This window comes from Ambystoma mexicanum, chromosome 4p (genome assembly GCF_040938575.1).
Source record: "Ambystoma mexicanum isolate Mex_15411 chromosome 4p, UKY_AmexF1_1, whole genome shotgun sequence".
NCBI lineage: Eukaryota > Metazoa > Chordata > Amphibia > Caudata > Ambystomatidae > Ambystoma > Ambystoma mexicanum.
The window spans coordinates 1,101,274,914-1,101,300,963 of record NC_090927.1 but is presented as its reverse complement, the minus strand read 5'-3'; the positions used below and the strand labels follow the sequence as shown (position 1 = coordinate 1,101,300,963).

At 45.3% G+C, this 26,050-nt stretch overlaps 1 protein-coding gene across 3 annotated transcripts in view; it reads right to left on the bottom strand.

Moving 5' to 3' along the window:
• MED23 (mediator complex subunit 23) overlaps positions 1 to 26,050 on the bottom strand; it is a 1,372,437-nt gene that overhangs the window by 268,453 nt on the left and 1,077,934 nt on the right. For all 3 annotated transcript variants that reach the window (XM_069606687.1, XM_069606688.1, XM_069606689.1), the window contains one exon: positions 3,182 to 3,418. In XM_069606687.1, the coding sequence (XP_069462788.1) occupies positions 3,182 to 3,418 (237 nt within the window). The remainder of the gene's footprint in view (positions 1 to 3,181; positions 3,419 to 26,050) is intronic.

The following is a 26,050-nucleotide window of genomic DNA, read 5'->3' as shown; positions in this document are numbered from 1 at the left end:
TGCCACTCACCCAGCAGGGTGGCTGTCAGCCAGCCAATCACGCCAGAGTGCATTTGACTCTCCTAGGAGACTAAGCACAGGGTGTTTCGGGCACCTCCCTCACTTCCTGCCCACCCCAGACAGAGGCGGTCTTCAGTCCTCAAGCCCGCCGAAGACATGGAAACAAAGGGACCAAACTGTTTTGGCGCGTAGAGACAAACACTAGAAGGACATTTCCAAAAAGAAATGGTGAAAAAAAAGAAGACAGGGACCCGTTTAAACAAAAGGGGCTTAAGGCGCCATCTTGAAAAACATGGCTCCCGCAATATTTAGCTACCGGTGTTTTCGCTGTCGGGAAAAATCATGGTAGTATGTTCTAAAACCACTGCCACCAGCCATTTCGATAGAAAGGGGTAGCATTTGACTGCCACATGTGTTTCTAAACACAGGGGATACTAGGTAACCCCTCCACAACTCCATCGGAAGAACGTGTGTGCTGGGTCTAGGAATTTAAAAAGACTAGTAAAGTCAATGTAACCTTACCTTCTCTGGCAAACAGTAGGTATTTAAACCTTTGGGAAGTCTAAAAAGACATCCCTGTGTCACTGCACTGAGGGTGCTGTGTAACACACATGAAAAGATGCCTATGGAGTTATCTTAAAACTCCATAATCAAAGAGCACAAGAGTGCGAAAAAAAAGGCTCACACTCTTTCCAGGAAAATAAATCCAGCAAAGTTGCTGGGGGTCTATAAGGTGAAGGCAATTAGCACATTTATGAGAATTCTCCCTAACACAAAGACACCTATTAGCTGCCAGAGCATGCGTCACCCTTCACTGGAGGAGAACCAGTCTCCCGACACGTCAAGAATGGTTAGCCAGGGCGCACCAAATATACGGCATGGAGAGTCTTATGGCCTGGATGCTAGAATCACATTGACAAATTGACATACTATGGGTGCACTTCCTGGAGTACTACAGAACACATAGGAGTAATGAGGCTCCAGCAACGAACCTCAAGACTCGGAGTCCCAACTCTTGTCCCTACACCCCAAGACAAAATAACCAACAAAATGTCCCTTGGTGAACTAGTCCTCTCATTCCACCATTTACCTCGCAAACAGTAGACAAGCCTTGAAACAGCAAGGGATCACTTGTGGACTCGTAGAAGATGGGGGCTACTTCCATTAACAGTTGTATGTAACTATTTCTATGCTAGTTTTAACCAAATTATTGTTGTACGGTCATTACTTGCCTACAAACACTAATAAAACAATGTTCAACAAAAAAAAGAAAATTCAAGCTATGTGTTTTGTTCATAATCCCCAAGCAATTAAAAAGGATATCAAAGTGCTCCTACTTTCAAGATAGACCGGTGCAGCTCAATCAAGAAATGCCAATTCACAATAGAGTGAGATGTAAAAGACTGTCTTCGGATTTGCTGTGTCGCCTGAATAACTAGGCTTTCTGCAGATGCATGAGTGGACATGAATTGTGGATCAGAGGATACTGCCCTGTGCTTCCTGGCTAGCTCCAAGTCCACCATAGGGACCGACGCTACCTTAGACGGCAATTCTAAGACCTTCCCCCCTATACAGCCTGAATAAATGGAAGTAGGACCTCGCTCGACCTTCACGCAGAATGTCCGTTAGCTCATACTGCACCCTTGGGTCTATACAGGGGACCGATAACCCTAAGGTATCCACCACCTTTCAGTCGCAATGTTTTCTGGAGTCTCTGCCAGCTCGCCCAAGCGCAGTGGACTCCGACGACACAGAGGCTGAAGCCACTTTGGCAGGAGCAGTCTGAGCCGGGACCAAAACGACCTGGCCTTGGCAAAGACGTCAAGCATCTTAAGCTGAAAGGCCTCCCATTCCTCCACACTGGATTGGATTGGGTGGGGAAAGGTACCTTCGATCTCTGGATCAGTGACTCCTCTTCCTCGATTATGAAGAATTATGTTTTGAAGACCTGCTGGGGAACAAGACTTCTTGCAGTGCTTTTTACTTCGTGTCCTTGCGGATCAGGGAGCTTTTTTCAGGATGGCGTTCCCGTGCCATGTGACCTCAATCAAGTCGGTTTGTCACCCCCCCTCCTGAACAACTTTGCCTCCCTTTCCCAAAGTGCTTTGGCCTTCATCAACCAGCATGACCCGCAGTGCTGTGCATCATGCTCCTCCCCAAGGCAATAAAGAGAGATCCTTTGAGGATCCGCGACAGACACCTGACGTCCTCAGTCAATGCAGGGTTTAAATCCAGAGGACTATGAGGTGTTCGACATGACTTCGAAAACAGAGAAGCAAAGAACACCAACGTCATTCACTGCAGGGAAGAGTAAAGTTATCAGTTGGAGCCGTGCTGCGCCCCCTGGCAGTGGAAAGGATTCCAAAGAGCAGCTGTGCTGAGAGATAGAGATCAAAGATGAGGAATCCATGGGAGGAGGGAAGCAATTAGAATACAATATGCAGCACAGATCAATACTGGACTAGGATCTGTGGAATCTAATGTGGCACATTGGCATGCATGCTTTCCTTTAAGGACATTCAGACCCCTGCCTCCAGTATCTGAATTGGTTATCAGCAAACAGAGTTTCTTTTAATAGCAAGGGAATCAGTGTGGGCCAGGTGAAGGATGACACAATGGTCTAGATCCCATGATGCTTCAGTTGGGCATTGAGAGAAGCAACACCAGGCAAGACAGGACATGTAAAATCCACTGTCACAGATTGCGACCCAGAACAGGAATCACTGATGCAGGCTGCAAATGTGCAGTGTAGACTGCCAGACCAAAAGAGAAAAGCATCAATACATTGTACTACAACAAAGCCCTTAGCGTCTTTGCAAAGACAGTAGCACCCATGCAGTGACCCGCTTAGAGAATTGAGACACGATGTAGCATAGGAAATTATGCTCCAGCGCCACAAACTTTGCCATTATGGGAAAATGGCTCTCATGAGTTTTCATGCATTATTCACACCCTCCTTCGAATCATATTCCCTTTCCAGTCCCATATTAACCACAGAACTGAGATTTCATAAATCTGCAAAGCCCTCCAAAGCATCAGGAACTCCTGCATCATGCTCACTGGTCTGCCCCCAGAGCCCTCCACCAATTTTACTTTAAGAATGTTTGTGTCCGCATACACATGTATTAAACAAAGCAGATTTAATAATATGATAGTGTCCACAACTATTCAAAAAGGATATTGTCCACTAGTCGACCAATTAGCTTGCAGTAGTATGTGTCATCAGGAATCCATGGATTGTCTTCACGTACATTCATAGCACACTTAAGATAATTGTCACTCAAACACCACCCAAGAGGTCGGTTGTCTTTTAAGGAGCCAATTATGGCATGAACAAGCTTCCGTTTCAGGTTTGTACGTTCTCGGAGATGCAGTTCGTAGTAGTGCAGTGTGTTGTACAAGTATGTTACTGGGCGATCTGATAACAAGTAATGCAAACATAGAATTAGTATACAAAACCTACTGTGCCAAATCTGCAAACAAAAATTTCAAACAGTACAAGAAATATCGAAACTCATTTAGGGAATGGTTGAATTCTGAAAGAAATTAACATTTAAATGACAAAAGGAAAACTTGTCTGGATAACATGCATACTAATGTTGTATAATATGAAATATGTGATCATTCTAAACATATTTAAAGTAACAACAACCCAAGGGAAAATCTAGATCAGTAATTTAGAGAAAAACACTTATCACCAATATGTCATTTTGTGCGCACAACTAATATATTGTCAACCAATTTCACAGGTATGTAAAGCATACTTGAGCAATAAATACAAAATTATATTTCCAATACATCAATAATTGTTCAAAGTTGGTCATGTAGTGTGTTGTCATACACAGTTCTCCATTACACTACTTTTGCAATTGACCGATATAAAGGCTGACATGTTTCAATCTCTGATGACTGCAGGATTTTCCCCAGCGTCTTGGGTTTTCTGTGGGTGTATGCAGGACAATACCTGTGAGTGAAAAGATAGCCAGAGGGAGGAGGGTGTACAAAGAATGTGTGAACAAATAAATGATGTTCAAGTACCAAGATTAAAATGTATGCACGCAAAAATTAAGAATGCTGGTGAAAGCCTGATATAGAACTTCCACTTACATCGCTAGTTGAGAAAATAAAGTGAAGTGGAATAAACACTATTCGCTGTAGTACCTCTACTGTCTGAAATAGTCCGAAAAGGACCAAAGTGGGACTAGGTGACAAATGTATAATCAGTAATGGAGTACTCACTCTATGGAGATGTGGAAAGTTGCTGAAACTGACTATCAAGAGAGATGAATGCATAATGTTACAAAAATTTGAAACATTCAAGATAGTTCTGCATAATATTGTGTGTAAAATGAACTTACAGTTTTTTCCTTCCCACATGTGTGTGAGAGCTGGTAATGTTGCCGTCTCCACCTGCTTTTGCAGTGACAGGGAAGGAGATGCTGCATCTAAAACACAGTATTTCAACTGTGACTGTGACTGCGGTACATGGCTGCAGAGAAACTAGGCTGTGTGTAGAGAATGGAGGTGAATGACAACTACCTTTTGGGCGCCATCTTGTTGGTGCTGAATGTCGAAAAACTACGATATTGCCATGATGTATATGGTGTCATAGCTATTGCGAGAGGATGGCCAAAATTAGAATGCCACATCTATTTGTGCATGTGTTACGACATTTTCCAGATTCACTCCTAATTTAAAACAACTAATGTGAAGACATTGGACTGCACTGGACCTGTCAAAACTGTCACAGTCCAAATTACTCTTTACCGTAAAAGAGGCTACAATCTTGAATAATAATTGGTAACATCTTGATATCAACATCCAAGCACAGCCCACAATATAATCACTGCATTGGGTTGCAATACTACGGGTCTCAATGGTACATTTTCCATGTGGCCCCTGCTCATCTTGTCAATTCGCTACTAAGAAAGCAGAATTTACATGCAACCACGTTCATTGGAAATTAAGCAATTTACTACATGCCAAACCTCGGTATAAGCCATCATTTTCCCCTGCAATCTCTATTACATAAGCATGACAGCCCAAACTACTACCACACGTATTGAAGAGCATAGATCCAAAATCAGGAATCAACACATTCATACACCTCTTGTTAAACACTATCGGGAACACTCCCACTTTGCGAGTGATTCATGCTGGTTCATTATTGAAACCATATGACATGAATAACGTTTCCTTAACTAAGACTGTTTAAGGTAGAACAGCATTAGATTCACATATTAAATACCCATACTACAAGTCATAATAAGCAGATAAACTGGGCAACGCTTCATCCCAGATAAAGAGCTAGCCTGTAATAACCCAGAGGTGGTGGAGCTTTTCATCACCCTTACCTGGAGATAAAAGCCCCTAGAATACCCCTGAAAAGCTCCACCCTAGAGAAAAAGAAGAAAACAGCTGATGGGGGATCTAAAACGGAAACGTTTTTAGAGACCGACGAAAAATTGCATGATCAGAGATGGCTCGCAAGGAATGAGGAAGAACATTCTAGGCCTTAGCTGCAACAACCGAAAAGGCTCGCCGACCCACACGAGAGAGCCTGAACCGGAGAACGTAGACATGAATAGTAGACTGGCAGCGTAGAGGGCGGGACGCAACATACAAAGGGAACTTCGCCTGAGGATACTTCGTCCCCACTTTATAAAAAGCACGATGAACAATGCACAAGGATTTAAAAAGAACACACTTCTCAACAGGAAGCCAGTGGAGCTGTCGAAGTAAGGGAGACATGCGAGCCCCCATCGGAGGGTGAAGGACCGACCTAGCTGCAGCATTCTGAAGAAGCCAAAGCCAGTTTATGAGATAGCAGGGTTGGCCAAGATAAAGCGAGTTACAATTATCCAGTGTACTAAGCACAAGAGCGGCTACAACGGGAGTTTGAAGCTGAACCGGGATAAAATGGAGAACTTCCCACAGGATTTTCAATTTAAAGTGGCCAGTCCTACAGATCAACGCAACCTGGTCCTCCATAGGGACTGAATGAGACTGAGAAGTGGCCTGATGTATATGATGAATAATGAAGATAGCGAGACCGATTTAGAATGGAAAGGGGGAAGAGATACTGATTGAGAGCGGTCAGCCATTGCCAGGACTTGGCCAGACAGGCCCGCCGCCGATAGCCGGGAGATCATGGTGGGATGATCAAATGTGCCGAACGCAGCATATAGAGATAGATCTAACAATATCACTGCGCCAAATCCACCATGATCAACCAGGCGGGCGAGATCATCCAAAACAGACATCAGGACTGATTCGCTGCCCATCCCCGGCCGAAATCCCAACTGAGCAGTATCAAAATAGCCGGAAGACTCCAGAAAAGAGAGCAGAGGTGAAACAAGAGATTCTAACAGCTTCATAAGTAAAGGAAGGAGTGAAATGGGACGAAAATTAGTGAGCACAGTAGTATTAAGGAAGGATTCTTAAGTAAAGGGATCACAAGAGCATGCTTCAGGGTAGTTAGAATGCATCCATGAAGAAAAGAGGCATGAGATGAGAGATGATATCACCAGAGATTTCTTTAAGAAGAGGAAGAGGTCCTCCTTTAAGATTCTTTTTCTGTATCCTCAAGTAACTACAATTCTTAAAAATAAAGACATACTTAGCATCACTCCCAAAACTCTAAAGTCTGAGATATTCATACACACCACGATCAGTGGAGTACCAAAGGGATACCTAGTACCCCCTTTCTCTCTGCTTCTGTGACTTTAGTCACATAGACAATCTACTTGTGGCTGGTGGCAGTGGACGTGTTGTACCAACTATTGTGTATTTTTTGCACCGCAGGCTATGTCCATAGCCTCTGTAGTGCACAATAGGGGGCACCCAAGTACCAACTTGGAGCCTCCCTTCTTTTTTCACCATTACTAGAGTGGTTGTTCTTCGTTAGCCCTTCTTCTACCATTCTGGAAGGGGGAGATCAGAGAGTGTGTGTGTGTGTGTTGCCTTTGGTGGGAACCCGTGGGTATCCCCGCCTGGGCTCCAGAGTGTCTGGGCATGCAGAAAGTAGGGGAGGAGTTTTCCACCCCCCTGTCGTTTGTCTGCCAGAGTGCCTGAATAGGTCCAGCTCCCACAGGGCGTCTGGCTGTCCTGATTGGACAGCCAAACGCCCCTTTCTGTAAAATGTTGAGAGATTGCAGAGGAGTGTGTGCTGGAACTGTATAAAATGTGAGGTTTATGGAGTGAAAAGCAAGTCGACGACTGGAAACAGAAGTAACCGAAGACGACGACCAGAGACGCCTGCAGACCCTTTGCAACACCGTGAAGCGACCACTGCTGTCCTGACCCCGTTTTCTATGCGAAAGAGGAGCACCGAAGAGGACTCCTCCTTCCTTTTGGCTGGTGGGAACAACCAGTCCAAGACGAACTTTGAAACGAGCCATCTCCCGAGGTTCTAGGAACTTCAGAGCTACAGAACCCCAATACCAGCTGCCCATTTTTAGTGCACCATCATGGAAAGGCTGAATCCGTCCAAATCTTTGCTGAACCCGTAAGAACACTCCAGAGGTCCGATCCAACTCGACCAGACCACCTCACCAGAGTGTGGGACTGTAGGAAGCAAATAAGATTGAGCAGACGATCCGTGTTCTTTGTTGGTGCAGCAGAAAAAGCGCCAAAGCCACAGAGTGAACCAAGAAGTTGCTGAAAGTTGTGCCAAAGGTCCTCCCTCGCGACGGCTGCTGAGAGATCTTGTCCATTGTCCTGCCTTCAGTCATCAGACTAAGGAATCCGGAGGTCAGGCCCAGAGCTGCAACGTCACGGACCATCCAGCACGAAAACATTTTTCTAACCTAAGGTAGTGTGGGGAAAAGGTATTGCTTTGGAGTGACCGTAGAGGTGTTAAGGGCAACCATGGATGATGTGCCATCAAAGGAATTAGAAGACCGCTCCTCGGACCGGCCGGTCCTGGGTGAGGCATGACCCTGCTCAGAGCATGGTGCAGAGGCCCTGGCGTTGAGCCACAACACCAGTCTACTGTGCCTGTCCCTCGCCGTCTTATTGAAGAACCCGAGTCATATCTCGCACTACACCTCCTTATGGTCTGGATGCAGGCAGTAGAGGCATTGCAGGGGTTTGTCTTCTACAAACAAATTCCGTAGCCTGCATTTGGTGCAGGGCTTGAAGAGGGACCTTCCCTCCTCCTCAGTCATGGTCGGAGGGTGCGAAGTAGGACGATGGCCTTCTAGAATTTTCAACGATCTTCCCCTTTGAGGGGCGCTGAACTTCACAGACAACGGATCCCCGCTGTCGGCAGATTGAGAAGAGTGCACACAGGTTCTTTTGGAACAAAAATAGAACCTTTTTCCATTAAAAACATGAAAAAACGTAGAAGTAGCTTGTAGAGCATACTCAAGGACACCCAACACTGAAGCGTGTGGTAAAATCGGAAGATGGCTACCAGAGAAGAGGCTTGCGGAGAGGTTTGTCAATGGATGGGGGCAGTATGACCCAGAGGACAGTGATTGGTTTAAAGGAGAAATACAGTTTGTAACTGAAAGTGAAACTGTTTATTTTATTGAGGATTCCCAGCCTGACGACAGGAAATATTCATGAGCATGTGAATCCATGCCAGACCTCATGCTGGAGAATGTGTTCTCTCCTGGACTTTTTTTTGATGATGCGTACCGCATCATTTTGTACGAATTATAGATTGTGTAGGTTTTTCTTAGGAGCACAAATAATAAGGGCAATGCCTTGGTCCAGTCTGGGCAAAATAACAGCCTGTGCGACTGAGCCACAATTGGACTCCGAGGGAAAAGGTAGAAGATTCCTTAGTAGTTTCAGGTAGTATGAGCAGTTTTGCACGGTTTTATTAACATGAGCTTCAAAGCTTACCAGGGAGTCTTATATGAGACTTGGATGGTGCATTCATTAAGTTCACAATTCACTGGGATTCCAACTCCATCGATTTTCTCGATCTGCACATTTACAGATCGGGCGCTACACTGAAAACAGAACTATTTTGCAAGAAAACAGATCAGAACAGTCTTCTACAATTCTCCAGTTACCACCCGATGGGTCTCAAGTACAATCTCCCCTTCGGATAGTTCCTTAGGATCAGGAGAAATTGCCCCGATAAGACAATGTTTTTACAACACGCAGAAAATCTCCAACAAAGACTCATTGAAAGCGGGTGTCCAAAAAAAGCAGTAAGGATGTCCAATAAGGGGGCCGCAAACACATGCAAGGAAACATGTCTAACATCCAAGACACAAGAACCCTGAGAGAGGTTGGTTTGTGTCACCACATACAGCCCATTGAGCAATTTGATAAAAAGCACAATCAACAAACATTGGCATTTGATTAAAAAACAAAGCAACCCTCTCAAAGAAACCGTTTTTCGCCTTTAAGAAAAGTTGTATCCTCAAGGAAAGATTGGTCCACACCTACGTTGAACCGGCCAAATCAACAACCACTGCACCACTGTGGGGCCTACTGCCCATAAAGGGCCCGTAAAAGGCCACTAAATATGTGGCTGCAGCATGGCGTGCACAACATCCGATGGGAACTCCCAGCACATACCAACTGCAACAGCAAAATGGTCATATACGTGATAGAGTGCCCATGTGGTCTACTTTACATTGGCAAAACCTCTGGTTGAACTCTACATCACCAAAAAAAAACACCAACTCAGAACTAAAAAGTTTGTACTTCAAATAATCTCCCTGAAGAAAAGAAGGAGACATCATCAGAGAACTGACCAAACTCAAAAGGTGGATACATCGTTTGGACACTGTAAACAATAGCTTAAACATCACAGTTGAGTGGAATCACTTCCTAGGGGCCCAATAAATTAGCTCCATGCCACGCTCCGCTTATGTGGGTTTCATTGACACCTTCTGTTCACTCTACAGAGTCTTTTTTTCACCAATTAACAATTTCTGTAACAAGACACGACATAGGATCACGAAATGTCCAAAATTCTGTTGCATCAAGAATCTGTGCTAGCAAATCACCATTCTGGTACCATGTGGTCATGTTGTGTCAAACAGCATACAGGAGTCCATTTAGATCTCTGTCTTTTTCCACACACTCCTACCCAGCAACTCCTACCAGGCCCCTATTAGGTGCTCCGATGCTCATTACGAGTGGAGCACATACCTTCACGCAGAGGACACCTTGATAATTATCTCCAGTGTCAAATCTTTATTAGAGCCACGCATAATTTTGTCCACACATATATGAGCAATATGGTATTGATAATGGGATTTGTCTAAACCATTCTACAATATCCACCAGTTCTGCATCAAGCTGGTGTTTTTTCATAAAAATTCGCCATCCAGCACAGACAAAGGGGCTGTGTCCACAATGAGAGAGCTGGCACAGATGCCGGCTCTTTCACCGTTCCAAAATGGCTGCCACTTTGCACAGCTCTGTAATACAGACAAACACGTTGCCATGGCAACGGACACCCAAGGCGTTTCTCCTTATGGCACAGACAAGACAGTTCCTGCACTGAACGCGGTAAGCAATATCAATATAGTCATGCACGCATGATTCCTGGGTTAATCAAAGGCGCACATGCAGATTGCCGAGCACGTATATGCCGAAATAGAGATACGTCGAAACAGTTTTTTTCGCTAGTGTGATACTGTATGCGCGTCAAAAACTGATACAGTGCCACACTTACACTGCCTTTGTGCAACAGGCCGAGCATGTATCCACCGGAATAGAGACACGTCAAGCCAGTCTTTCATGCTAGAGTGACACACACACTGCGTTTGTGCACCGGCCCTCTCTGTCTTCTTCTGGATTTAACTTCTTCCCAAGTGCTGAACCTTTACTTTGGGTCTCCACATGATGCGTAAGCATGCACTTTAGTCAATGAATCATGGAACGCGCTAACTATGTAGGAGGTAATTAGTTCTTTGGTCTCCATGACTATCTACACTAACCACCACGGGACACCATGCATAGACTGAACGCCACACATCACAGCTCACCTACAAGGCGCAGTTGTGATTCACCCACGCTTTACAGCATTGACGTATCACTACCAGTTTTTGCACAGTGTAATTGCACCTTTAGGCGATTCCTGTCTAGAGTAATATGACTCTTCTTTTGCCACAACAGACTGACATCCACAAGGCTTTGTTGAAAGTGGAGTCCCTTCTATACAGAGTCTAACAGTTGTTCGCACGGCAAGCCCCTCTAGGGTCTCTTCATTACATTAGAAGCAATAATAGCACACTAAACAACCAATGATTAACCCAAATGGCAACCAAGTGACTCAATTACAACGCTTTGTTTAATACTTCACAGACACACACAGGATCCACCATTCATTGCTGCCTCATTTCTTCTTTTTCCGTCCTGATGAAGGCCACCCAACCTTAAGCACCTCTCATCTGCTAAAAGTGGCCGAAACGCACCTGTGTCGACAATTCTTTCTACAGTGTCAAATGTTAACACTGTCATTTTGAAGCTGTTTGAATCAGCAAATGTTATAAGAATTTGGCTCCCAATTGATGAAATGGGACCCACCTGCTCTGCACTACAGGTTTTTGTGAAAAATGTTTCTGTTTTCCCATTTGTGCATTGATTTCTTTGCCGTTTTGATGAAATCATATATATGACATGCATTACTCACCGTAATAGCATTCCTGATGATTGTATCTGCTTAGATTCACATGCTGTGCATATGGTCCGACATCCAGTGGTAACCGCAGAATATTGCATCTTGTCTTTTGGGGACCAAAAGGGGACGTCGAAATAGGTGTGTCTGTAACACTATCCCAGTGGTCGACGTGTACGAAAAGAAGTAGTGGAACTATGTTCCCCTGCAGGACTGCAACCACTCAACACAAACCCCATCACCACGCCCCCTCCCATACACAATACACACCCACAAACACTTGTACCTGCTGTTTAAGGGAACGTTCAGTGCAGTGCACTGAAAGTGCAAGTTTCAACATCTTCCTACACATTTATATTAAAACGAAACCATTCCGGAACGGTTTCTTTTTAAAATAAAAAGTATAGGAGCTGTAAAAGGTAATTTAAAAAAGTATAGGAGCACCGCTCCCGCTCACTTCGACCACTGCACGATCCCTATCGTGACGTGTAGTGTAGTGTACCCAAAAACCCTCACGCGCGGAGGTCCCTCCAATTGTATTTTTTCTGCAATGAGGGAGCCCAAGGCTATTGTGAATGAGTACATAAAGAGAGAAATTAGTAAGACGTCTATGTTCCTTCCACCCGAGTGGGGAGGCAGGGTGGGCGCATGTGAATCTAAGCAGATACAATCCTCAGAAATGCTATTATGGTAAGTAATGCATGTCTTCTGATGCTTGTTAATCTGCTTAGAATCACATGCTGTGCATAGACTAGCGAGCAGTAGCCGGATTTGGAGGTGGTTTATGAGAAGGAACAGTAGTGAAAAGATGTCTTAATACTGCTTGTCCCACCTGAGAATCAGATCTAGAATGCGCATCTAGGCAATAGAGTTTTGTAAAGGTGTGTACAGAACTCCAGGTTGCCGCTTTGCAAATGGACTCAAGGGGAACATTTGCAATGAATGCTGTGGAAGCCCCAGTGCCCCGAGTAGAGTGCTCTAGGCTTGAAGAGCAGTTCCCTCTTAGCAAGAGTATGACAGTGTGATGCATTTGACAATCCACCTGGAGATAGCTGATTTAGAGACAGGATCCCCGCCTCTACCAGCTGCCACTGAAACAAAAAACTGGTTGGTCTTCAGTGCTTTCGTTTTTTCCAGGAAAAACATCACTGCCCTGCGCACATCTAGTGTGTGTAGGCTTCTTTCGGCCATGCTAGTGGGATTCTGGAAGAAAGTGGGTAGTTTGATTGATTCACATGGAACTACCCACTAAATGAATTTAGGCGCAAATCTGGGATTAGTGCGCAGAACCACCTTATCTCTGTGGACTGTAACAAAAGGGTCTAGAACTGAAAAGGCCTGTAGTTCGCGAACCCTTCTATTAGAAGTGATAGCCACTAGGAAGGCCGTCTTAAAAGTAAGGTCTTTTAGACTTGCTTTATGCATTGGTTCAAACGAAGACCCCATGAGTCTGGTCAAAACCACATTTAGATCCCATCCGGGAGCTGGGTTAGAAATGGGGGGGGGGTGAATTCTCTTAACCCCTTCCATAAAAGCCTAAAATAACAGGTATTTTCCACCACAAAACTTTTTGTTCTGACGTAGTGTAGGCTGATAGAGCAGCTAGATGAACTTTTAGGGAATTAAAAACCAAACCTGAGTCTAACAGATGGTTAGGTACAACACAATGTGCGTAGGCGAGCAGTCAATGGGATTGACGCCCTTGGTTTTACACCAGATGACAAAGCGTTTCCACTTACTGGAATAGCAATAATGAGTGTTAAGTTTTCTAGCCTCCCTGAGTAAATTCATGCATCTCTGAGGGAGTTGAAGGTGTCCAAACTCTATGACCTCACGAGCAGGCCGCTAAGTTCAGAGTTTGCGGGCATGGGTGTAGTGTCTCCCCTCTGTCCTGAGACAACATGTTGTACGGGCAGGGTAGTCTCACAGGGGGGAAGAGAGGGACATTTCCATTAGATGAGCGAACCAGGGTTGGCGGCCCACATGGGGGCCACCAAAATCATGGTAACTGGTTCCTGGTGCATCTTGTGCACTATCTTGTTGAGTAGGGGAGTCAGGGGTGGGGGAGAAGCATAGACAAATTTCCGTGACCATGTTATCCAGAGTCCGTTTCCCTTGGAGTGGTCCTGGGGGTACCTGGAGGTGTAGTCTTGGCATTGGCGTTCTCCTGAGTTGCGAACAGGTCAATCTCTGGGAAGCCCCATTCTGCGAAGACGTTGGAGACAATGTCTTCGTGCAGACGCCATTCGTATTCTACGGGCAGTGGGAAATCTCTGCTGAGCACGTCCGCTAGAAGATTGAGTTCTCCTGGAACGTGTTGGAACAGTAGGAACATCCTGTGTTTGAGAGCCCGCATCCAAATGTTCTGCGACAGCTTGGATAGCCCTGTAGAGTGTGTGCCCCCTGTTTGTTTATGTAATACATGGCTGTGGTCCTGTCCATCAGGACCAGGATTGTCTTCCCCTGTAGCTGTGTCTGAAAGGCCTTCACTGCTTTGAAAATCCCTAGCAGTTCTAACAGATTTATTTGGTTGGATGCTACTTGTGGGGACCACACTCCATGCGCTGTCTGCTGAAGCAGGTGAGTCCCCCACCCCGTGAGAGATGCATCTGTCGTGAGAGTGGCTTCCCTTGACCACCATTACAGAGAGAGAACGAGGGCTGGCGAGACAACTACCAGATCTTCCCATTGTCCGCTGGCCTAAGACCACTGACTGTTGAGCCACTCTTGCATGGTACGCATGATGCCATTTTACCTAGCAAGCGCATGGCCTTGCGTACCGTCACTTCCCGACTGGCTACATATTGAGGAATCTGAGAAAGCATGTTCTGAACCCTCTCATTGGAGGGGAAGACGAGGCCGTCCTTTGTCCAAATTAGAGCCCTTGGAAATTGCTTGACTTGACTGGGGTCTAAGCTGGATTTCTTCTCATTGATGGAGAATCCCAGACTGAACAGGTCGTCTTCTGTCTTCTGAGTATTCAATAGGCATGTTTTGTAGGAGTCTCCTGTTATGAGCCAGTCGTCGAGGTAAGGGTACACCGGCACGGATAGCCTCCCATTTAACTCCAGACTGGCCAAAGCCGACGACATTAGATGTTCCCCTACGTCTGCTAGAAATAGATTGAAGAACATGGGGGCTCCCAAGCATCCCTGCCTGATCCCTCTTTCTACTGGCACTGAATCTGATAAATGACCCTCATCATCAAGGTGTACTCTCACTGTGGTCCCTCTATGAAGTTCTCTTATCATTGACAATAATGGTTCCGGGATACCTTTTCTCGTTAATTTGCCCCATAGCTTTGATCTATCAATCTGATCGAAGGCCTTAGAAAGGTCGATCGAGGCTCCATATAATGGTGTACCTCCTTTAGTTATGCTAGATTCACTAAGCAAGTTTAATATAATCCCGTTCAGTGCTGTCGATAACCCTTTCCTAAATCCTGTCTGACAACAGGATAGAACCTTCTCCTTTACCTCCCAGGCAGAGAGCTCATTCATTAGCAATCTCATAGATATTTTGCTCTCGATATCAAGGAAGGCGATAGGTAGATAGTTGGAAGGATTTGTCCTATCGCCCTCCTTAAAGAGTGGTATCACCAATGCCGTTTTCCAAGAGGGAGGGAAACGCTTTCTACATAGAATCTCCCTAAAGAGCTGTTTTAGTAGTTTGGCCCACAATGTTGGGTTCTTTCTAAGTACCTGGTATGTGAGGCCATTTGGGCCAGCTGCTCTTGATAATGAGGCCTTATTTATTATCTCCGCTATCTCCTCCTCCTTGAGTTGTAACACCCACTCACTTTCTAACAGTTTATGTTCTGGCTCCTCTTGCACTCCTCCAAAAGCTTTTGTGAGATGTTCTATCCACTCCCTTTCAGGCACCAGGTTACACAAAGAGCTATTGGACTGAGGATCTAGTTCCCGTATTATGGACCAGAAGTTTCTGGAGTTTGATTCCGAGACCAGTTTTAGCATTTGCTCCCCCTCTCTTTGGTGAAGGAGAGTTTTTTGATTTTTTACCCATGCTTTGTAATTGTTCCTAATTGTTTTTATTTTCAAATTATATGTATTTTTAATCAAATTTTAATGCCTTTAGATGTCGGATGCTTTTTCTCAGGCTTCTCTTTCTTGCACAGATTTTCTCATCAAAGCTGTGGGTATGTTTATGCTGTGCCTGGTCTAGGGGGGATTTCGGGGGAACCAGTGACCAGATGACATTAACAAATTTCTCTAGTTGGCAAAGCTGAGTTGTTTGCTTCGCAATATTTTGTAGTTATTGGTTTAGCTCCCTCCCGCCTTGACCGTATTTCACCAGCCGTAGCTTCCCTTTTATTCCCATTATCTCTTGATTATGTGCTAACTTTACAGATTCAGAAAAGTCTGTGAATGAGAGCTCCAGTCTTGAGTGGTCGCTACCCCCTTCATATTTCACTTCTAATGTGGAATTACAGGAGAACAATCCCTCACTTACAAAGATATAATCTAGCATAGAGGATGAGTCACCTCTGTGCCATGTCATTTGTGGGTCTTCACTTCCTTGTGGTGCCTTGTTTAGCATTTTCAATTCCCATGCATTAGTAAATTCTAACCAGGCCTTCCCCTTATTATGTAGCTTTTGAATCCCTCTTGCCCCAGATTTTTTGTTCCGGTATACACACATTGCGTTGAGGTCACCTGCCAGCAATATATTTGCTCCTTTCCACTTCATCTTAATCTTCCCCATTAGTTCTGTTAACTTTTGCAGGAAAGCCTGGATTTTGGAGGATGCCGAATTCCAGTATACATTTATCACAATCAGGACAGGGTTTTTCAGGCTTGAGGCCAGATGTACTTTATATGCTAAAATACCCATTTCATCTTTCCAGACAGGAACGACATATTTGATAGAGCTGTTTTTACAAGCAATAAACAACCCTCCCGCTGGACGACCCTTTGCCTTTTGATTGGCTGGCAGACAGAATGTTACAAACCCTTCCATTTCTATTGGGTTTACCAGCCACGTTTCCTGAAACATAAGTATGTCCATCTTTCCAAAAAGATGGTCTCTTGTATGTATGTATTTAGCTTTTGTAGAGCGCCGGTAGCCCGCGGGCATCAGGGCGCTTAAACATACGCAACAGATACTATGTGACATACGACATTTAAAGGGTCTGCTAACCACCGGAAGGCCTCTAAGAGGCTTGTGTCCTTTACCCTATATGTGCTGGAACCACGGGTGGTCCAGCTCACCATATGGAGCCCTTTTTGACTAAAGGCTCTGAGTACCTAGGCCCATACTTTTTAGGACTTGCGTTAGAATTTCTGGCAAAGCTGCCAGTGTCTTTTCCTGTGTTGGAGATCTTTCAACAGAGCCCATGCCCTTGTTTCCCCCAAACCCCTGCGGACCTCTTCCGTCTCGTTGCGGATATCCCCCCTGTATGTCCTTTAGTTGATTCTGTAGAACGGGGATATTGTTAGGCGAGTTAATATACACTGCTATTCCTTCTTGTTCGAGATCCCTAGCTTCTTTCAGGATTGCGGACTGTGCTTTTTTGGAGCTCAGTCCTATCTCCACCATAAATGAGTTGTTCCGGTCTGGGAATTTTACATATTCAATGTCATCCATGGAAAACAGGTAGAGGCATCTGTTTTTTTTAAATATAGACAAGATCACGGATCTACTCAGGGATTTAGGTTTAACTGATTTGGCTATGATCTTCAACCATAATTTGGTATTTCAAAACCTGTGGAAATTTCATCAGGGTTATCTGTTTCGTTTCCCTGTGTCTCCATCTTCTTGTCATTTTTTCCCTCCACCAATCCTGCTCTTCTTGACTTCCCTTCTCCCATTTCCGTCTCTGGGATAGATTGAAACTTTCCTTCCCCCAAGCTCGTAGTCACTAGTGGTGGAGTTTCCCACTGGCCGTTTACTCGCAGTTTTGGATCTTCTTTCTTTGCCCTTATAAATATCGGGGCCAGTTTTATACTAGTAATTTCAATAGCTGTACCGTCACTCCTTGTTTGATTGATTGCTCCCCCCAACTGTCGACTCTTCTGAGTGAATATAGGGGCAGGCCTCAGGGGTTTGTCTCTTTGGACTTTGGGAACGACATCTATTTTTGTTTGCATTTCAGTTTGGAGACCTATATTCACTTTCACAATTTCAGGGTAGCTGTTTGGATTCAACTGTTCAGCACTTTTACCCCTTACCTGATTGTGGACTGGGCTTTCTAAGTTGCTGACTTCCGTTTCCAAGCAGATCTCCATGTCTTTCTTCAATTATTTTTTTATTTGAATTTCTTTTCCTTTTTCCTTTTCCCTTGTCACTTTGATTATTTTCAGTATTTACACCTTGATTTTTCAGTATTTTTTGATTTTTAGATTTTCTTTTCTTGTTTTTTGTCAAATTAATATTGGTTTCCATTTCAATATTCTTTCCCTTCCGTCTTTTCTTTGTTTTTCTTCTCCTTCTGTAGTTTTGATTGCTTACTTCCGTCCAATTTGAAGCTGATTCGTTTGGTGTTCCGTTTACTTCGTCGCCTGGTGTTTGTTGGTTCTTGCTTGTGTTAACATCTTGATCTTCTAATATTTGGACTGTCCTCAAAAGTTCTTCTATTGTCGATTCTGACAGAGGAGTGTCTTCAGGTATTGTGGGGTTTACCTTGCCATTTTGACTTTCTTCTTCTCTCTGTTTTGGTTTGTCCTGCAAAGTTGCAGGACCTGCTGCAGCCGGTTTCTCTCCTTCTCTTTATTCTTCCCATTTTCCACCATTAAGGCATGGAGGAGGTCAACATCTTTGCTTTGTTTTGCGTTTTCTATGTTGACCTCTAATATAGATGGTAGTAGTGTTAGATTAATCACGTTACTGAGGCCGACCATAGACGCATCACATTTTGCCATTTCATTTGTGACTTCCAACAATATCCCTGCTAGGGAGTGCACCTCTCCTCTTAATTCGAAAACCGAGACCAGGGAATTTAGGATGTAGTTTAGGGCCTCCAGTGTTGCTCCACTTGGTATTCTAACTTCTACTGTTTCCCCCTCTCTTCCCTCTGTAGGTTCATTGTTTTGAGCAGTTGTATCTGTACTTATCTTCCTTCCTTCCTCTTCATTTCCAACATTACTGGTCCCCTGTTCCTCCTCTACGTCCTCTCGTGTGGCCTGTTGCTGCAGCTCTTCTTCCAGAGTGTTTTCGCTCCCTCTGCTGTTTATTGCTGAGCAAATCCAATTTAGAGCTGGCTGTTCTATCAGCTCATCCAGGCTTCTACTTCCTCTCTTCCCGAAGTATTCTTTGATTTTTTTTTTAAATGTTCTGTTCTTGGTAGTAACCATGTATTCCAAGCCCCTTTTCCAATGATTTATCTGCTCAATTTGACTCGCTTTCTCAATAGGCTCTTTTTCAGATGGCTGATTTGCCTTATGGACTTGGGCCTTAGTTTTTAGCAGATTGTTGGCTGGGGTTTCTGGTACGCCACCTATTAAAGGTGTCCCTGTTGTAGTGGAGTGTGCCTTAGGTTCCAAATAGGAGCTGTCCCTCTCTGGTACCTTTGTTAGGTCGAGTTGGGCTGTGCTCCTTAGTTTCATTTTTGCTGCTGAAGATATTCTTATCCAACTAAAGATAGCCCAAACAGTCTCAAATTCGTATATACTTCTGTAACGGAACTATGAATGAATATACGTAGTATATAGGGATAAGGTTGGCAAGTTTTCCAGAGATGTTGCACAAAATTACAAATGTGCAAAGGTAGCTGTGTTACAGATATAGATTCGTAGGGCAGCTCCAAGGCACAAAGGCCCTCAGTCACCTACACCCCACATCTTTTGTGCCTTTAGCACAACTAGTAGGCTACACGAGTAAGAAATTCCAAGACAAGGTAGTTTTCCCTCCCAGTCACTGCCTAGCAGTTTTAACAGTGGGCAGAGAGAGCACTCTATGTGGCATGGGAGCTCGAAGACATATAGCCCACAGTCACTCCCATGCGACACGTGCAGTGCTTTAAGTGGGGTAAGAAATTGAGGGGGGGCCCTCGTTTGGGGGCGCGGCATCCGCTGTGGGCGTGGCCTAAAAGTGCACAAATCATAGTAGGGTGCGCAAACAAATATATAAATGTAGTAGAGCATTTATATATTTGTATGCGATATATAAATGTAGTAGAGCATTTATATATTTGTATGCGTACTAGTATGGTTTGTGTATTTTTCAAGCCTTCTTTTATAAACATAGCAATGTTACATATTTCTATGTTTATAAAAGGTGGCTTGAAAGTGTACAAACCATAGTAAGTTACGCACACTTGTGTGCTTCCCTTACTATGGTTTGTGTACTTTTCAAGCCACCTTTTATAAACATAGACATTTGTAACATATTTCTATGTTCATAAAAGATGGCTTGAAACGTACAAGCCATCTTTTATAAAGCGTTGAGGACGGACAAAACCAAGGTGGTTTTGTCCGTCGACAAAGCTTTATAAAAGATGCCTTGAATTGTGTACGTTTCAAGCCGTCTGTTATAAACGTAGAAATATTTCTACGTTTATAAAAGATGGCTTAAAACGTACACATTTCAAGGCATCTTTTATAAAGATTTGCCAAAGGAGACAGGCACCTCGGGCTCAGTGATCGCTGCTCTGAGCAGAGATCACAGAGCCAAAGGCGTCTTTCACCCTCTGGGAACCCGCGGGCTCCGTGATGTAATCTACGTATTAGATCATGGAGCCTGCAGGTTCACAGAGGGTCAGTGACCTGGCGAGGGCAAACGAAGGAACTGTAACTTCCCTGATGACCCCTCAGATGGGGGGTCATCGGAGAAGTTACAGTGACTGACAGAAGTGCCAGCCAGCCTCAGCGACGCTGTGGCTGGCTGGCACTTCTGTCCACATGCCTAACGTTACACTGGCGCGCGCATCGCCCGTCGCGGCTGCGGCCGTGGCGGGATAATGCGTCCTGCCATGGCGTGGTGGGACCGGGGGGCCCCGGCAGGGCCCCGGCTCAGCCCCACTTTTTGGAGACTGGCGGGGCCCGGCCCCGGCAGGCCCCGGCCCACTTAAAGCACTGGACACGTGCAATCTGCTGTTCTCTGCTCATGGAAAACAAAATGCAGTATCACAGTGCCCCAGTGTCCCATTGCCACTTAAAATCAAATTCCCTCACGGCGTCAATGAGCAAGTCAGTGACCAGCCTGCAAGCTAGAAAATGCTAAACAGCGTCTGCTCAACCCTGCACAGCCCTTACCGCAGCTATGCTGTAATCTTTTTTTCCTCCGCCCGTTCGTTATGGCTACAGGCAGCAGACAGAAGTAGTTGTAGTTGTAGTTATTGTAGCTGCAGACAGCTGCAGACAGCTGCCGGCAGCAGTGGCGGTACCCGCGACTCCCGCAACACCCCGTCTAGCGGTGGCTGTACTCTGTGGGTCCATGGATCCCAACCTCTGGCGCGGGCATGCTGTCCAGGACGCAACAACCTCAATTACATACAACTCGCTCCGACTCAAGCCGCACCTCGCAGAAACAAAAGACAGAAGGAGGCCGATTCCGAGTCGTAACCTCCTCCAGGGAAGGAGCCAATCTCTTTTTAATGGAATTCAGGAGAGGTATGGCTTGGCTGGAGGGTTTATTTTGTTTAAGAATATCCTCCATGAAATTTTGTTCAGATAGGGCCTGCTGGGTGGTGATTTTCCACCGCCTTTCGGAAAATGGCATTGAATTCCATCTGATCATCCACTTGGGAAGCCTGGCGGGCTGGAGTGGAGGGAGGGGAATCCAAACATAGGACATCCATGTCCTGGTCGTGAGCAGGGAGCGTCCATGGTTCCGTCTCAACCTGGTGAGTGTCTTCCCAGCCTTCCGTGGGATCCGCCTGGTCATCCACAGTGTAGTCTTGTAGGAAGGTAGTATCCTCTTCCTCATAAATGTCCTGATAAGTGTCCATCTGGATCTCATCTTCTGGGTGGATAGAAGTGAAATGTTCTTGAGAGGGTCCAAAATTTCTAAGAAATTTAGAAGTAGGCCCAAAGGGAGAGTCCTCCCGAGGTCTCTTGGGGGTAGGTTGCTCTGAAAGTGAGAAAAACTTTTCCAAACGTTCCATGCACCCTTCAAATTTTTCTTTGGTCCATTTAGATGAACCAGAAGGGTCCAAGGGTGGAAAATCTTAATTTTCCTCCCTATGGCGCCAAAATTTGTTTGCAATAGCGCGTAGTCCTCTTGAGCAGCGGGGTGTTGCGGTGCGTCTTTCGATGTGTCCGCGGCCCGCTCTTTGCGCTTCGTTGTGTCTTTAGACTTGAAGCAATCCTAGCAATGCTTTCGGCGATGTTCGGCGAATTGGTGCGTGCCGTATGACTAGGAGGCCTAGCAGTAGGTTTTTCTCCTACCGGGCGACTAGGAGGCCTAGCGGTAGATTTTCCCCCTACCGGGGTCTTCGAGGGCATCGTAGCGTCAGCTGAGCGCGTTTCGACGGCCGGATGTGTTTTGGAGGTAGCGCCCTTATTTTTTGGAGGCCCAGTCGCAAGACGCTGCTGCAGATGCGGGGAAGGCTGTTGACCTTGAAGATCAGATGATTGTCAAAACTTTTGGCGGTTCTGTTGGCGCTTTCGCCCGTTTCGGCGGTACCGTTGAAACCGGGATCAGGGTTGTGCGTTTAGTGTGGCGATCTTGTACGCCCTTGTCGCCGGGTGTTTTCCCCATAGCGTGACTCGCGTCAGGCCTAGCGGGGTCGGGGATGGGCGTGGCGGACCCAGAGGTGTCTGTCGTGAGGTCTATGACATCCGACACAGATGCCTGGTCATCACTAGTACCCCTGTCACATTCGGCGGGTGCGGCGGTAGGGGGATGAAGATCCAGCCAGCGACATGCCATCGGCGGCCAACCGCTTAACACGGCGCTCCTTAAGCGTTATAGGTAGAAGGAGTCTACAAGGGGTAGACAATTACTGCACAAGAGGGGCAAAACCTAAATGGTGTCCTTTCCATAGCGAAAGGTGATAAAGGCGATAACCAGACCTAGAGGGCAAAGAGGAGAGAAATAGCTGAAAGGATATGACCACCCCAAACCCCACTATCCCTACTGTGCATGCCGGCCAGAGGGCCCGGCCACGTGGACGGCTCTGCCGTCGGAGTTTAGGCGTTGAAGTCCACCGCAGTCTTCGGCGTGGAAAGTCCCCCGTTGTCTTCGGCGTAGCACAAGAAGCACCATTGAAGTTACTATCAGGGGATAATCGACAAAGTCGATAAACAAGGTATAACAAAGTCTCTTATAAAAGAGCTCTGCAATAAGGCGACCAGTTATCTGGGTGGAAAAAAACAAATGAGGGACCTCAGCGCGTGAGGGATTTTGGGTACACTACACGTCACGATAGGGATAGTGTTACAGACACGCCTATTCCGACGTGCCCTTTCGGTACCCGAAAGACAAGATGCAATACTCTGCGGTTACCACTGGATGTCGGACCATACGCACAGCATGTGATTCTAAGCAGATTAACAAGCATCAGAAATAATGTTTTGTTTTGTCCTGTGTAACTAGGATTATTGTGTAATAGGCAACTAATTTTAAATTCTTCCAAAAATCGCCATGAGTAAAGAATTTTACTAAACTTCCTTGAGTCACAAGAGTTTTTCGTCCATTCGAGAAGCCCGGATCATTTTTGTACGTTATTGTGTAGACAGAGTATTCATCATGTCAGAAGAAGTAATAGGAGAGAAGGAGAATTCTACATGTCTCTCTGTTGGTGCAGTGTTAGTGACCACAGGTGTGTTGATCAAGTTTTTACCCAGTTCGTATCTGATCTTGGAACTTGCCCCATCTAGCTTGGCTTCAAAAGCCTGTTGTGTTTTGAGACAGTCCTGTTGGATGGACAGAAAGATGTACTTGAAGTATCTGATATTGCTAAGATTTTAATGATTTCAAAAAGCTTCCTTGGATGGTTATTTGCATCCTCAATCAGTTGAAAAAGTTTCTTTTTGCATCACAGATTGCAGCTTTATATATTTTCTCTAGGTCTCTCCAAATTGATTTGTTTATATCTCAAGGGTTTTTAAGCCATTTCCTTTCTGCGCTTCTTTTTTCTTCTTCATTATTGTGAGTTCCTGTGTATGCCATTTTTGGTGGGTGGTGTTGTCTCTGACCAATTTGTTTTTCCTGGGAGCCACTCTATCCAACATGGAGCCTATATTGTGTGTTGAAGGCATTTCCAAGGACTTTGGGAGGGTCTCACTCTGCGTTCAAAACCATAATATGGCTAGGCATTCCAGCAGGTCACTGGCGGTGAGACTTTTAAAATTACGATTTCTTTTTGGTTTAGCTGGGGAGATTTTTGATGCAAGGAATTTGTAGGTAGATTTGGAAGACTATGCAGTGGGGGTCTGACCAAATACAAGGTGTGGAACTAGCAATCTGTACGGCCAGATTCCTGGCCACACCCAGTCTAAAATATTACCTTTATCATGGGTGGGTGACATAATAGTCAATATTGTTTAAGGCGGCTTCTAATATTGCAGCTTCTTTATCAGTGTTGTTGTTATACCACCGGTTGAAGTCTCCAGTTAGCTCGATAGAACAGTTAGGCCCATCTGATTCTTTTAGTATGTGAATGAGCTCCTCATTGAAGTTTGGTGTAACAGTTGATGGGGCGATAGACTACCACAAAGTTAATGCAGGTATGAGCAGTGGCAGTCATTTTAACATGAAGGATTTCACCATTGGAGGAAGCACAGGGTGTTTGAAATAACCCTAGATGTTTCTTTGCAATAGTGGCCACCCCGCCCCCAAGGTCAAGTGCTCGGTTCTGGCTGATATCATAACGTTCTGGGATAGCTAGTGCAATTATAGGACCACTTGCATCCGTAGCCCAGGTCTCTGTGATGCACATCACATCTAAATCTAACTCGAGGATGTAGTTCTGTATGTTAATGGCATGCCTACTGAGGGAACGTGTGTTTAGCAAGGCACATTTCAGTTACATGGTTGAGGATAGATTATTTTGGAGTGATATTGGAGAAATAATTGTTTTTTCCAATAACTTGGACTCTGATACAAGTGGTGTGTGTCTCGTCAGTGTTACGTTTGTTATTTACTAGTACAGGTGTAACCAATAGAGGAACATTCTGAAGCTCGTGAGGGCTGAAAAGGGTATCTTTACATGAAGCCTCAGTGGCAGGAGGGTGTATGTCCATAGTTGTAAGCGTTCCTACTGCTCATGTAGCCAGTGAAGAAACTTCACTGGCATGTGCGACAGGATCCGCCTGATTTTGTTCTGGTGGCGCAGTGATCTGGAAGTCGAGTTTCATGCGCAGGTATTTGTCAACTAGTGCCAATTGCCTTGTTTTTAGAGCGGCGAGTAGGAGGTTTATACTGTCATGGTATCCCATGGCTAGGAAGAAGTGGAAGTATTTAAACAAGTGAGTTCCAGGAGGTCTTGAAAGCCTACCGGGGTAAGGGTCCAGTCCTCCCCAGTATTACATATGCACACGGAGCGGCAAAGTGCTTACCGAGTAATGAACTGCCTCAGTACCTGTTAGGAGACTGGCGCCCTGCCATCGCGGCTCAGCGCAAACCGTCGAAGACCGGGCTTGTCTCATGTGTGCCAGCGTTGTTGTGCCTAGTCACCCAATTAGTGCAATGCTGGGGGTTCTGGGAAGTGTAGTTTTCCAGCCCACCCGGCATTCAGTGTCTGACACAGGATTTTCAAATCTGAGCGCTGCTTCAAAAGCAAGTTCCTAGAAACTTGCATTTCAGCATGGAGGACGGCAAGTCAAAATCAAACAATTTTGTTTTAAAGTGGTAGCAGTCGGAACATTCACAAGCAATTATCACACGTACAAGCAGACTCCGAAACAACAAAATAGCTTGTGTGGCATATAAGCTACTGCAAAGCCTGCAGTGTTAACGTGAACACACTTCTCTCTATAACCATAAGTTACGATCTTTGGATGATTTTAGAGTTGCAACGTTGAATGTAAAGGGATTGAATTATCTGCACAAATGGTCCCTACTCCTTTGAGAATTCAAGAAACAAAGACACTCTGCGATGTTTGTACAGGAGACACATTTTAAAAGGGGAGGAATCACGATTGCTTGGCAAGGCTGTGGATCAATCCTTCTGGGACTCTGAAGGGATGCAGAAAAAGAGGGGTTGGTATTCTTCTAGGTATTGTTGGGCTCAGTGACATCCAGACTAAACAAGAGATGGAGGGCAGATTGCTCATGGTTAAGGGCACCCTGGGAGTGCACCGTACTACCCTGGTTACTCTCTACGTCCCTAATAGTGGGCAGGTGCCTTCTTTTGAATAAGTGATAGAGTTGTGGGGCTTTGGTCTGGAGCTATTACATTATTAGAAGGTGATTTCAATGTGATTCGAGATTAGACCCTTGATTCGAAGACAGGAAAGAGTGAGGTTCAGAGGGTGCCAGTGTGGAGAATGTGGCTTTCTCAAACCTTATTGAAGACTATGGCTTGGTGGATGTCTTGAGGAGTAGGCATGAGGAACC